Source organism: Prionailurus viverrinus, chromosome B2 (assembly GCF_022837055.1).
Source record: "Prionailurus viverrinus isolate Anna chromosome B2, UM_Priviv_1.0, whole genome shotgun sequence".
NCBI lineage: Eukaryota > Metazoa > Chordata > Mammalia > Carnivora > Felidae > Prionailurus > Prionailurus viverrinus.
In genome coordinates, this window is record NC_062565.1 from 125,894,773 (window position 1) to 125,908,903 (window position 14,131).

At 46.1% G+C, this 14,131-nt stretch overlaps 1 protein-coding gene across 3 annotated transcripts; it reads left to right on the forward strand.

The window, feature by feature from the left end:
- Positions 1 to 299: 299 nt before the first annotated feature.
- Positions 300 to 12,959, forward strand: ABRACL (ABRA C-terminal like). Of its 3 annotated transcripts, none has more exons than XM_047860284.1 (3): positions 300 to 456; positions 3,908 to 3,974; positions 12,377 to 12,959. In XM_047860284.1, exons 2-3 carry the CDS (start codon positions 3,914 to 3,916, stop codon positions 12,559 to 12,561), a joined length of 246 nt encoding a protein of 81 aa, XP_047716240.1. In that variant the 5' UTR covers positions 300 to 456; positions 3,908 to 3,913; the 3' UTR covers positions 12,562 to 12,959. The 3 variants fall into 3 exon arrangements, with proteins under 3 accessions (XP_047716240.1, XP_047716241.1, XP_047716242.1); XM_047860285.1 differs by lacking the exon at positions 300 to 456 and adding an exon at positions 1,246 to 1,527; XM_047860286.1 differs by lacking the exon at positions 300 to 456 and adding an exon at positions 1,246 to 1,463.
- Positions 12,960 to 14,131: the final 1,172 nt, after the last annotated feature.

Here is a 14,131-nt window from a genome sequence, read left to right on the forward strand (position 1 = left end):
CTCCTAGGAGATCTCAGCAGTCGTCACGTTGTTGGCGCGTTCTTTCTTATGTTAAAAGAGAGAGATCCTGGCAGGAAATCAATGCCCAGGATCCGAGGTGGAGGTTGGGAATCATTGGCACCGAGTGGCGCGGAGGAACGGTGGCACTCTTGGAAGTTCTGCGTCCGTATTCCTAGAAGCCTCCGGCGCCCCGCCACCTGCCAGGAGTCGGCCCCCTTCTCCGGCTCTCCTCCCGAGTTTCCTTCTCATAGGCTTGTCCCTGGGAGTGTGGGCGGCCCCTTTCCCGAGCGCTTAAACTCACCTCCCACCCCACCCCCCCTCCTCCACACCAGCCTTTCTCCTCGCCTCAGTCACTTCCTTCCCCAGCCTCTTCCTCCTCGGTGAGTTGAACACATTAGCCAGGTCCCGACCGACTCTGCACCGGCTTTTTCCGAGAAAAGATAAAGAGGCGGAGAGGTGAGTGGGTCTCCCGGGAAGGTGATGGGCAGTCATAAAGGATGGACAGGGGTGTCCGGTGGAGGCTAGGCAGACGGGGGATCGGGGGCTGCGGGTGGGGAGCCGGGACCGGGAGGGACCGAGGCGCGTGGAGGTTGTAACTGGAATTGGGCTGAGACCCGGCAGAGGGGGTATCGGGTGGGCGCGCCCCTACGCCCCCCGTTCTGCCGACTTCCGCATCGGCTCACGTGACATCGTGCCGGCCCGGAATGGGGGGGGGGGGGGGGAGAGAAACCGGTAGCCAGGTGAAGGCTTGCTCCGCGGTGCAGCGTGTCCGCTTTGCACTTGCCGGTGGCGCGGGAGCGCGATCTGCAGAGCGGGGCGGGGGAGGGCTGGGGGTGAGGGGACAGGCTCCCCCGAGGACTGCGGTGGTCCCGCGGCCGCGGACTCTGCGGCGCCGGCGGTGGGTGCGGTCCCGTAGGCTCCAAATCGTGGGTGTGGAGGGTGGGGGTGATGCGAGACCCTGGGGGCGCGGGGACCCCCGAGCGGGGTCGACTGCCGTCACCCGGTTTGGGCGCTGGCTTTCTCGGCTCGCCGGGGCGCACCGGCCACCGGGGCAGCGCGGGGCGCGCGGCGCTGGCGCGGACTCGCGGAGACAAAGGCTTCCGGGACTCGGCCCTTCCCGCGGGGGCTGCCCCGGAGTCCGCGGTGCGGTCCGGGCCCCGACTCCCCCGCTCCCCAGCCCTACACTGGTGCGGGTGGTGACCGTGTGATGGCCTGCAGGGGACTGGGGCTGGGGACCCCTTCCGGGCCAGCTCCCAAACTTGGAGCAGTGATGACCAAATATGGAGCGTGTGCGCGCCAGCGGGCTGGCAGGAAGGAACCCGAGTCCTCCTTTGACCTCCACCAGCTGCTAGTCTGGGACTGCGAAGGACCGCTGAAAGAAGTGGCTAGCCCCCAGCGTGCCGCTGTACCGCCGGCTGCTGATTCCCAGGCGTCCCCACCCCGGCAGGCTTTATTCATCGAACGTGAGAAAATCTCCGTGTATTGCCTCTAAACTTAACAAACAAACAAGACAAAAACTGTGAGAAGGTCATTAAATATATTAAGCGTATATTTCAGCATGTGTGCCAACCCTCCGACGTTCCGCTTTCTTTGTGGTGCCCACGCACAATGCCTAATTAGATTCTGACACAGTTAGAGGGCCCGACTAGCATCTGCCACCGCCTTCCCTTGAGCTTGAGCCTCCCACTGAAAATCTCTTTCTTCCCCTTAGACTTGCTCTGCTGATGGCCTCTCCTCATTGTTCTTGATCTTGCCGCTTACCCCCAGTCCCAGGCTTCTGTCCTTACAAAATGTCATGGGCTTTCCAATGTGTAACAACAATGAGTATCCTGCCCCCCGCCCCCACTTTGTCCCTGCTAAGAAAATACATACATACATACATACATACATCATGCCAAATTATGTATGTAGCAATAGTTCCTAATCCTGTTATTTTCCTACTGGTAGGGGTCTGGGCAGGGAGCCTTTCTTGCTTTGTAAGTGTTCTGCCTTAGTAAGTGCTCAGCATGCAGTATTTCAAACACGACTCACTATTATATTTAGCACACTTTGCATACTAACCAGGAAGAAGAGGAAGAAGAAGAAGAAAAGAAAAAAAAAAGCCAGAATGATGTTGTAGAAACAGCATATGATTGTGGGACAACAGCATTGAAGTGAGCCAGTTTCATCATCAGTAAAATGGCGATAAATAATAAATACTTTGCAAAGTTTTCTTAGGGTTACATGAATTAACACAGATAAGGAGTTTCGTGTGTAATTAACTATACAAAAAAATGCTGGTTGCTTTCCTTTCTTTAAACGGAACCTGCATACATCTGCTTAATTTGAGGCAGGTATTCACATTAATAGTGGGATTTCCTCGTTGAGTCTCATTATTAAAGGAGAGCTAGGTCTGAAGTGTGCTGCTGATTATGGGGGCGAGTAGGGGGGGGAGGGTAGTGTTAAAGAGATAAATGTTCCAAGCGGGAGGAAGCCAGAGAGTCAGAACTGGAGAGGATCATGATTCCCTTCGGCATTTGACTCCTTTTCCTGTCCAGTGAGGGCTAATTTCCTCAGTAGCCCTCACAGATCCATACTGCTGCCTCAATGCTACCAATAACAAGTGCAAACTAATTGTTGGTGTTGCTTGTTAGGAAAATGTTCTCTTATATGGCTCCCCAATCGGCTCTTACATCTATCCATCCTGCCCACACTATCACACACATGCATCAAGGGAGATTTCCTTTTAAAAAACAGGGGCAGGTCTCCTCTAGACTGACTTCATGGGTCAAGGGTCTTTAGTGTACAAGCCTGAAGAAGGCCTAGTGAACCAAGGTAGGTCTCTCCACTCCTATTGGTCCCGGACTCCTCTCTGAGATGAATGGTCCTCACCACAGGTCTCCATTGCCCTCAGGCGGTAGCGGGCACTGCCCAGGGAAGGATGCGGTGCCCTGCGTGTGACCCAGCAGCATCACCGCGCGAATCTAAGAGTATTAAAATTGCCCCGTTATTGGGGCGCCTGGGTGGCCCAGTTGGTTAAGCGTCCGACTTCAGCCAGGTCACGATCTCGCGGTCCGGGAGTTCGAGCCCCGCGTCGGGCTCTGGGCTGATGGCTCAGAGCCTGGAGCCTGCTTCCGATTCTGTGTCTCCCTCTCTCTCTGCCCCTCCCCCGTTCATGTTCTGTCTCTCTCTGTCCCAAAAATAAATAAACGTTGAAAAAAAATTATTAAAAAAAAAAATTGCCCCGTTATTGATCTGCTTTCCCCACGAGTCCTCAGGCTCGGGGAAGGTGGGGAGTGTGTTCCTTTATCTTGGCACTCCAGCTTCTGGCTGAGGACCTGCCTCAAACGCGCTGTGCTTTTCCTCCTTTGCTTCTGGGCTTTTGCACACACTCTTCCCCATTCATAGAGCACCCTTTGTTGATGGTCTTCCCAGTTCATCTCTCTCCACTGACCTCTACAAAGTCCTCTGTGGCTTCCTCCTTTGTCCTCCCCTAATGGTTGGACTCACCACTCAAGGAACGCTATCACATTGCTATTTTCCAACCCACGTCTTTCTCTGTTCAGAACAGTGAGTTCCCTGAGGGCAGGTCCTGTGTCACTCGCCTTTGTAATTTTGGTGCAGGGCAGAGCACCATGAGGATGGGCTTAGAGTTAATAGTGGGTGCAAGGAAAATAGCTGCACTGTCCCCATTATCCTGTGTAGACTAGGAAGAGGGTCAGCCCAAAGGGAAAGATATAAAGAGGGGAAATGGAGGTAGTCTGGTGTCGTGTACACCACACAAGTATTTTTAGGAAGAGAGACATGGTAAATTAACAATGACAAATGCAACCATGAAAAAAAAAAAAAGAAATGGCCCTTGGATTTGGCAAGATGTGGTTAATGGGATATAGAAATGGCAATAATATAGTCTTACTTTCTTCCTCAGGCAACAATGAATGTGGATCACGAAGTTAACCTCTTAGTGGAGGAAATTCATCGTCTGGGTTCAAAAAGTAAGTAGGCGTGGCTCATACTGGGTTCAAAAAGTAAGTATTGGGTGGCTCAAAAGCGCCTGGGTGGCTCAGTTGGTGAAGCGTCCAACTCTTGATCTCAGCTCAGATCATGACCTCACGGTTCGTGAGTTCAAGCCCCGCATCGGGCTCTGCGCTGATGGTGCAGAGCCGGCTTGGGATTTTGTCTTTCCTTCTCTCTGCCTCTCCCCTGCTTGTGCGCGCTCTCTCTCTCTCTCTCTCTCTCTCTCTCTCTCTCTCTCCCTCAAAGTAAAAATAAATAAAACTTTAAAAAAATTTCAAAAAGTATTATAACACAGACACAGTATCCTGAGTTCAACTCAGAGCAAGAAGGACCCAATGAAAGTGTCACCCAGGATGTCAGGACATAGTTATGGAAGCTCCGCCCTCAGCCATGGAGTGATTTCTGAAGACACAGAGCCTTGGGGATATTGTGATTCTTGATGTAAGGAATAGTTGTTATTTCATTATCCTTTGAATGCAAAGAAAATTGCTGTGCTTTTTAATCTGGCTGCATTGAAATCTGGTAATTAAATCATGGTCAAATTTTTTTGTGCCATACTATCAAAGTTCATCTGTTTTTGCTTTATCTTGCCACCATCTTATAAACTTCCAAATGACTACGGACTCAGATTGAAATTATATTAAATTGTCTTTATTTTCTCCCAATTCTTGAGTTTTGTACAGTCAAGTATTTTTATGTACATATAACTAAACTTTAGGTAATTAAAAAAAATTTTTTTTTAATGTTTATTTTTGACAGAGAGAGAGACAGAGCATGAGTGGGGCAGGGGCAGAGAGAGAGGGAGACACAGTGTCTGAAACAGGCTCCAGGCTCTGAGCTGTCAGCAGAGAGCCTGACGCGGGGCTTGAACTCACGTACGGCAAGATCATGACCTGAGCTGAAGTCGGATGCTCAACCGACTGAGCTACCCAGGCGCCCCTAGGTAATTTTTTTTAAGTGAGCTTTTCCTTTAGCAGCATGTAAACAGCTACCGTGAAATCAGTGCCCTGTAAAATTGGTAGTTTTAGTGTCCTTTTCCAAGTTGTGATGAAAGTAACTATTACGTTTGTAGCTTTAGGTATTTGCACATCTCAGATAAGATATACAAGAGTTTGGGGGAACATTCTGAAAATTGTAAGAGCCATAGACATATTCAGCAACAACTAGGATAATGGAACTCTCAAGTTTTAAAATGGCATCACGTAAGTGACCAACAGCTTTAAAAAGTACCTCATAGGCCTGTTTCATATTCTCTCTCACTCTCTCTCTGCCCCTCCCTGCTTGCACTCTCAAAAATAAACAAATATGCATTAAAATATTTTTAATAAAAATAAAATAAATAAATAAATGAAAAGTACCTCATAAGAGTTGTTTTGTCATCATAGCTTGACTCTTCTTATAGCTCTGTCTGCTTTCGAATCACAGATCACCTGAAATAAGACATCCTTGGAATCCCATTGAGCCATTAGTATCAAATGTCCCCGGTAGTAGTTCTCTACTGCTGTGGTAACACTACCACAAACTTAGCGATGTAAAACAACACGTTCCATATCTTAACTGTAATGGAGGATGGGTGTCCGTCTTAGTCTGTTTAGGCTGTTATAACAAATTACCACAGACTGGGTGGCTCATAAACAGCAGAAGTTTAATTCTCCCATAGTTCTAGAGGCTGGAAGTCCACCGTCAGGGTGCCAGACCAGTGAGGTGAGAGCCCTCCTCCACTTGTAGATTTGTTGTATCCTCACATGGTGAAAAGGGCTGGGATCTCTTTGCAGCCTCTCTTATAAAGGAAGTGATTCTTAAGACTCACGACGCTCATGACTTGAGCACCTCCCAAAGGCCCCACCTATCAATATTATTACCTTTGGGGGTTAGGATTTGCACATGAATTTTGAGAGGACACCAACATTCAGACCATAGCAGATTCTGATAAGGGTCTCCTTGGGCTAAAATCAAGGTGTTGGCAAGAGCTTTCTGGAAGTTCTGGAGCATCTGGAGCATCTGTTTCCTAGTCTTTTTCTAGCTTCTAGGGTCAACCTGCATTCCTTGGTTCGTGTCCTCCTTTCTCCATCTTCAAAGCCGGCAACAGCTGGTTGTGCCCCCATATTACATCAGTCTGAGCCCCTTGTCTGCTTCTCCCTTCCATTCTTAAGGACACTTGTGATTACATTGGGCTCCCCCAGATAAGTCCAGGATAATCTCCCCATTTCAAGACCCTTCATTTTATCATATCTACAAATTTTCATTTGCCATATAAGGAAACATACGGTTTCTTGGGATTAGGACATGGAAGTCTTCGGGGAGCAGTGTGGAGTGCTGACATTCAAATTCAGTGTGGTCCTAGAGAAGTAGATTATTGGAAGCTATAGTAATTGGGGCACTTAATAAAGCCTTGAATATCAGGCAAGACATTGAAGTACAGGGCAGGTCAGTAAAGGAGGAAACGCATGAGCTGATTTGGAGTGTTTGTGGAGACCACTAGGGAGGTATGGAGAACGTAACTTACTTGGTTCTCCGATCAAACAAATGCAGCATCTTTCCTAACCCCATTTTTCTCCCACCCAGTTCACTACATCCACTTGATGGAAGTTTCCCGAGTCTTATTTTCCATAGTGATTTCTCTACCTGTGTTCCTCATTTCTACCTTTCCAATTTCTCCAGAGTTCTGTGAGGTCATTGTTGCTCTTGGGAGTAGTACTATTGTTTAGATTGTTAACAATATTAAAGATGTGTTTCCAAAGATTTGTAGGATTTTCTTCTCTCTTAACTCTTTCTCCACGTTAGCCTAGGGTTTATTGGTCAGATTGAATTGCATTTAAAGTTCTAACCTTTACCCTAGAACAGTGTTATTATTCTACTAGGGCAAACTGAACCTGTACTTAAAATTAGCAACTTTCCAAACTAGGAGACCAAAGTGTAATTATCATAATTTCTGTGAGGATTAAACATTTCGAACTTTGCCACTTCCCCGGGCCTCCTTGACTAACTTGTTCCTGGAAATAGATGACTTATTGAGTTGGAAGGCATCTGTGGGGATATGTTATGGTTAACTATATAAATTGCATCTGGGATAATTTTGACTAATGTAAATTACGATTTAGATTAATTATTTTTAGACTAATCTAAATGTGATGTACTAGGTGAAGTTGGAAATTGATGGATTTAGTTGTATCTGTTTTTTTTTTTTTTTTAATAAAGTCCTTTAAAGGACACCTGGAGGGTGCCTGGGTGGCTCAGTTAGTTGGTTAAGCAACCAAATTCGGCTCAGGTCATGATCTCACGGCTTGTGAGTTCAAGCCCCACATCGGGCTCTGTGCTGACAGCTCAGAGTCTGGAGCATCTTCAGGTTCTGTGTCTTTCTCTCTCTCTCTCTGCCCCTCCCCTGTTCACACTCTGTCTCTCTCTGTCTCTCAAAAAGAAATAAACATTAAAAAAAGTTAAAAAAAGAAAAAGGACACCTGGGTGGCTCCATCGGTTAAGCATCTGACTTCGGTTCAGGTCATGATCTCATGGTTCATGAGTTTGAGCCCCGCTCTGACCAGGCTCTGTGCTGACAGCTCACAGCCTGGAGCCTGCTTCAGATTCTGTCTCCCTCTCCCTCTGCCCCTCCCCCACTTGTGCTCTGTCTCTCGAAAATAAATGTTAAAGAAAATAAAAAATAAAAAAATAGAATAAAATAAAGTGTTTTTATTTTTCATCCGGTAGAAAAAAATAAGTGGATAAAGATTATCTGGAGATTTAAATTCTTTCATTCAGCAAATATTTCTTGAGAGCTGCCTTTTGTGCTCAAGTACGGGACATGTGGAAATAAATAAAATTCCATCTCAGCCCCTGTGGGCCTCTGTAAGCAGTGGGAAGACAGGCAGATCAACTGGACGCTTGTATTGGGAAGTGGTTAAGAGCGTGAGCTCTGGAGTCAGACTCTTTAGGAATGAATCCCAGCTCCCTTACCACTTACTGTGTGACCTTGGGCCCATTGCTAAACATTTTTGTGCCTTGGTTTCCTTATTTGGATAATAATACTCTATTTCAATGATTCAAAGACACTTTTCCCCCCATACTATTTTTTTTTAAGTTTATTTATTTATTTATTTATTTATTGAGAAAGAGAAAGAGAGAGAGAGAGCACACGCATATGCTCTCAGGGGAGGGACAGAGAAAGAGGGAGACGGAGAGAATCTCAAGCAGGCTCCACACGGTCAGTGCAGAGTCTGACATGGGGCTCGAACTCACTAACCATGAGATCATGACCTGAGCCAAAGTCAAGAGTCGGACACTTAACTGACTGAGCCATCTAGGTGCACCCTCCTCCCCTCACTTAAAAATCTCCAAAAATAAGGATGCATTATTATACATGGTGTGCTATGGTTAAATTGGCAGTTTATTTTTAAGAGAGAAAGACAGAGCACGAGCCAGAGAGGGGCAGAAAGAGAACGAGACACAGAATCCGAAGCAGGCTCCAGGCTCCGCACTGTCAGCACAGAGCCCGATGTGGGGATCAAACTCAAAAACTGTGAGATCATGACCTGAGCCAAAGTCGGATGGATGCTCAACCTACTGAGCCACCCAGGCGCCCTTGGCAGTTTAATTAGAACATAAAATAATGGTGTTTCTTGCAACCAATTGTGCCTTACCTTTCATAAAATGAGGATGAAGTGAGTTTTAATTGCTGAGTTAAAATGCACTGAACATTTAAGTGAGTTAAAATGCACTGAATAGTTCTAGGAACATAGCAAGTACTCAATACACATTAGCTGTTACTATAATTGATGGTGAGTGCTTTGATACATACTTAATTTTATAAGAAGAGTTATTAACTCAACTGAGGGAATCACAGAGGACTTCTCAGAAAAGGTGATGTTTGAGCCCATTCTGAAAGAAAAAGAATTTAGCTAGAGGAAAGGGTCTGGGATGCTGGGCAGATGGCTCAACATGGGCAAAACTGCTAGGGCACAATCTCTCATGTCACCCTGGGTAACAGCAAGTCGTTGATTTTGACTGGATCAAAAGGTGCAGAGAATGATATGACAGAAGACAAGGGGAGAGGGAGCGCAAGGGCCAGAGAGTGAAGGGTCTTACCTGCCATGCCATGGGCATCACTATTTGAAGGTGGTAGGGAGCCATTGGGAGGTTAAAGTAGAAGAGTATCAACCAGGGGTACCCGGCTGGCTTAGTCAGTGGAGCCTGTGACTCTTGATCTTGGGGTCATGAGTTTGAGCCCCATATTGAGGGTAGGGTTTACTTAAAAAAAAAATCAATCGGATTGGCATCTTAAAGGTTTCTTTAACATTTTTTATTCTGCACCAATATGGAGGACGTACTGGGGACAGACATGGAGAAAGGGAGGCTGGTGAGGAGTCTTGCAGTTAGTTATCCACAGGAGACAACTCCAGGCTGAACCAAGAAATTGATTGTCAATGGAGAGGAGACGAGAGCAACAGAAGATACGAAGGAAATGGAATCACTTGTGAGATTGAAGAGTGAGTGGGCAGAGCTCCAAGATTACACCCAGGTTTCTGCCTTTGGTGCCTTTCAAAAATTTAACCTGAATTGAGAATTTACCATATATTGAGCTCTCCATAAAAGCCTTTACGTCTAGGGGTGCCTGGGTGGCTCAGTCGGTTAAGTGTCTGACTTCAGCTCAGGTCACGAGCTCACAGTTCATGAGTTCGAGCCCCTCATCGGGCTCTGTGCTGACAGCCTGGAGTCTGTTTCTGATTCTGTGTCTTCCTCTTTCTCTGTCCTTCCCCCATTCACACTCTTTCTCTCTCAAAAATAACTAAACATTAAAAAAAAAAAAAGAAACAAAGCCTTTACGCCTAATCTTATCTTTTCATCTTTGCAACAATCCGTGAGGGGTACTTTGACCTTCATTGTATAGATGAGGGAAGTGCAGCTCAGAGAGCTTGGAGGCCCTATTCAAGGTTACCCAGCAGCTCCTGTTATTTCTGTGACCAGTAAAAGGTTCTTATTGCGAACAAAGGGTCCTGCCGCTGGAAGTTGAAAAGTCAAAGTTTAATTTTTTTTTTTAATGTTTTATTTATTCTTGAGAGAGACAGGGAGACAGAGGATGAGTGAGGGAGGGGCAGAGAGAGAGCGGGACACGGAATCCGAAGCAGGCTCCATGCTCTGAGCTGTCAGCACAGAGCCCAATACGGGGCTCGAACCCACAAGCAGTGAGGTCATGACCTGAGCCGAAGTCGGACGCTCAACCGACTGAGCCACCCAGGCACCCCATTTGCACTCCTTTTAAAGGTCAGGGCCAGTGCTGCCTCCTCCATAAAGTCTTCCCCTCCCGTTCTAGCCCAGAGTCATGTTGCCTTTCTCCAAACTTCAGGGGATACTGTCTTGGCTCCTTACTGGACATCCAATCACACACTGCTTTGCACTGTCGCTTTACTTTACTATGTGTATATTTCTTATTTCCTTGTGGGAACTAAAGCCATTTTTTGAAAGCTAGAAAGTGGCTCCACACTTCCATCTACTTGCCTCCAGTGCCCAGCACTGATTGATTCTTAACCACAGATCCACCTTTTGTTTACCTTATTTTCTTAAAAAAGACTTAATTTTTTAAAGCAGTTTTAGACTACAATAAAACTGAGAGGAAGGTACAGAGATTTCCTGTATACCTGTTATCCCCACACATGTATAGCTCCCCCATTATCAGCATCCCCCACCAGAATTGTGCATTTGTTACAGTCGATCATCTACATTAGCACATTAACACATCATCAACCACAGTCCGTAATTTATGATTCACTCTTGGTGGTGTACATTCTGTGGGTTTGGATAAATGTATAATGACATGTATCCATCAGTATAGTATTTTACGGAATGTATTCACTGCTCTCGAAATCCTCTGTGCGCTGCCTGTTTGTCTCCCCCGCCCAACTCCTGAAGCCCACCGATCTTTTTATTTAATTTTATATTTTTCCTTTGTTTTGCCTTTTCCAGAATGTCCTGTAGTTGGAATCATACAGCATGTAGCCTTTTCAGATTGCCTTATCTTAGTAATATTATATTTCGAGATAGAGAGCAGAGCAAGCATGGGTTGGGGAGGGGCAGTGGATGAGAGAGAGAGAGAGAGAGGGAGGGAGGGAGGGAGAGAGAGAGAGAGAGAGACAGAGAGAGAGAATATTAAGCAAACTCCATGCCCAGCTGGGACCCCATGGGTCCTCATGGGACCTCATGACCTGAGCTGAAATTAAGGGTCAGATGCTTAACCGACTGAGCCACCCAGGTGCCCTGGTGCCTGGGATTTCTTCATTTTTTTTTTTTTTAATGTTTACTTTTGAGAGAGACAGACAGACGGACACAGAGAGAGAGACAGAAGACGAGCAGGGGAGGGGCAGAGAGAAAGGGAGACACAGAATCCGAAGCAGGCTCCAGGCTCTGAGCTGTCAGCACAGAGCCCGACGTGGGGCTCGAAGTCACAAACCGTGGGATCATGACCTGAGACGAAGTCAGATGCCCAACCGACTGAGCCACCCAGGCTTCCCAAGGGATTTCTTCATTTTTAAGGTCACCAGTTCCTTCGTAGGAGTACTGAGTGTGTTTAGAGCACACTTAAGAGAAACACTGCTCCTGACCTAAAGGTTCTCCAATATTTGTTATTTTTATTGATTCAGCAATGCCACAATTAAAAAATCAAAATATAGAGGGAATGGGTCCACAGTAGTAACACTGTGACACATTGACTTTTTGTAAATGCGTCTTGGTTGTCCAGATGCCACAAAGGCTAGGAGGTGTATAACACAGTGTACTTATTCTGCCACTTTTTGGATCTGGCAAGAGATTACATCTGATTTGAGCGTGAACTGTTAAATTGTAATCTTGGCGAATACAGTTAGATTTTTTTTTTTAATGTTTTTATTTATTTTTGAGACAGAGACAGAGCATGAGCAGGGGAGGGGCAGAGAGATGGGGAGACACAGAATCTGAAGCAGGCTCCAGGCTCTGAGCTGTCAGCACAGAGCCCGATGCGGGGCTCGAACTCAGGGAGTGTGAGATTGTGACCTGAGCCGAAGTCAGACGCTCAACCGACTGAGCCACCCAAGGCGTCCCAGATGTTTTTTTTTTTTTTTTTAACGTTTATTTATTTTTGAGACAGAGAGAGACAGAGCATGAATGGGGGAGGGGCAGAGAGAGAGGGAGACACAGAATCGGAAACAGGCTCCAGGCTCTGAGCCATCAGCCCAGAGCCCGACGCGGGGGCTCAAACTCACGGACCGCGAGATCGTGACCTGGCTGAAGTCGGACGCTTAACCGACTGCGCCACCCAGGCGCCCCAGATGTTTTTTTTAAAGATTAGGTAAATCTGCCATTTATGGGGGCAAGAAATAGACTTTGCATTGACTAACACTGTATTCTCTCAAATTAGATGCTGATGGGAAGTTAAGCGTGAAATTTGGGGTCCTCTTCCAAGACGACAAATGTGCCAATCTCTTTGAAGCATTGGTCGGAACTCTCAAGGCTGCCAAGCGAAGGAAGGTTGTTACGTACCCAGGAGAGCTACTCTTGCAAGGTGTTCATGATGATGTAGACATCATATTGCTGCAAGACTAATGTGGTTTGCATATCTTTGTTTATTGTTATGTTTTGTTTCTGGTAAACTGGAATATTAGGTCAAAAGACACACGTGAGCATACTTGATGTATTTTTTATAGAACTTTGAAAACAAAAGGAGACTCTTATTTTAAAAGTCTGCCCTTTTTTATACCTTGAGAAGAATTTATGTATTTCACTGTAGAATAAACAAAACCTATCATTTTTCTCAGGAATCTGGTTGGAAAATGGGGGCTCTGAGGCTTTTCTGGTGGGGATGCAAGGTATTTCATAAATCATTCTTAGATAATTTCTACAGATAGTTGACATTCCATAAAAGCAAGAGGCAGAACTGAAGATCAGCTCCCACAAGGAATATTGTACTGTTTATGTAATAAAAACATACCACGATGTTAAAATTGTCATATTGCCTTATTTTGTCATTTAAGATTTATGTGCCTCTCAAAATCAAGTTTTTGCGTCAAGATTAGGTAACTGCAACAGAAGTTATCATAATTGGAAGAAAAAGTTTCTTGAAACCACAAAATTTTAAAGGTAGGGGTGTGTGGGGCGCCTGGGTAGCTCAGTCATTTAAGCGTCCGACTTCGGCTTAGGTCATGATCTCACAGTTCATTGGGCTCTGTGCTGACAGCTCAGAGCCTGGAGCCTGATTCAGAGTCTGTGTCTCCCTCTCTCTCTGTCCTTCCCCTGCTTATGTTCCCTCTTTCTCTCTCTCTCTAAAATAAATAAATAAACATTAAAAAAGAAAAGTAGGGTTGTGTTATGATTGGGCCCTATAAAAAATATTGACTTTGATGTCTATTATGTGCTTACCACTGAGGGGCTGTGCCAAAAGAAATGTAACCTAAAACTTCACTTCCTAATTGGATGAGTTAGATTCACCTGACACAATGTAGAAAGGTCTATAATGGTGTATTATAGCCTATGGTACAGAATTGAAAACGATACAGAATCTCAAGAAGGGCAAATCCATGAAAACCGTGATGGTTGGGAAAGGTATCCTAGAAGAGTGAGAGAATTCGCATGATTGGAGCTGATTATCCAGCAGGGAAGAAGCTGGGAGGGGAGACCCTGATGTCTCAGGTGAGGTAAGACAGGGACACGAATAAGCAAGGCTCGCTCTTGTGACAGGTCGGATGTCAGGTCGACTGGAATGCTAGGGAGAGAGGTGATTCAGACTGGATACACAAGGTCGAATCTGGGAAGCCAGAGAGAGGAGTCTGAACACAAACTGGAGCAGAGAAATTGCATGATGAAAGCGATGTTGGGGCACCTGGGTGGCTCAGTCGGTTAAGCATCTGACTTCAGCTCATGACCTTGCGGTTCGTGAGTTTGAGCCCCGCCTCGGGCTCTGTGCTGACAGCTCGGAGCCTGCTTTGGATTCTGTGTCTCCTTCTTTCTCTGCCCCTCCCCTGCTCGCTCTGTCCCTCTCTCTCAAAAATAAATAAACTTAAAACAAATTTAAAAAAAAAGAAAGAAAGAAAGTGATGTTTTGTGAAGGTAGCCATGGCACTGGTAACTAGGGAGGGTTGTAGACAGCAAAGATGCAACCAGAGAAGCCAGCTAAAAC

Excerpts from the sequence above, each read along its gene's own strand:
- ABRACL (XM_047860284.1), top strand. The coding sequence starts at position 3,914 with ATGAATGTGGATCACGAAGTTAACCTCTTAGTGGAGGAAATTCATCGT. Across the intron at positions 3,975-12,376 it reads TCATCGTCTGGGTTCAAAAA|ATGCTGATGGGAAGTTAAGC; the intron begins GTAAGTAGGCGT and ends CTCTCAAATTAG.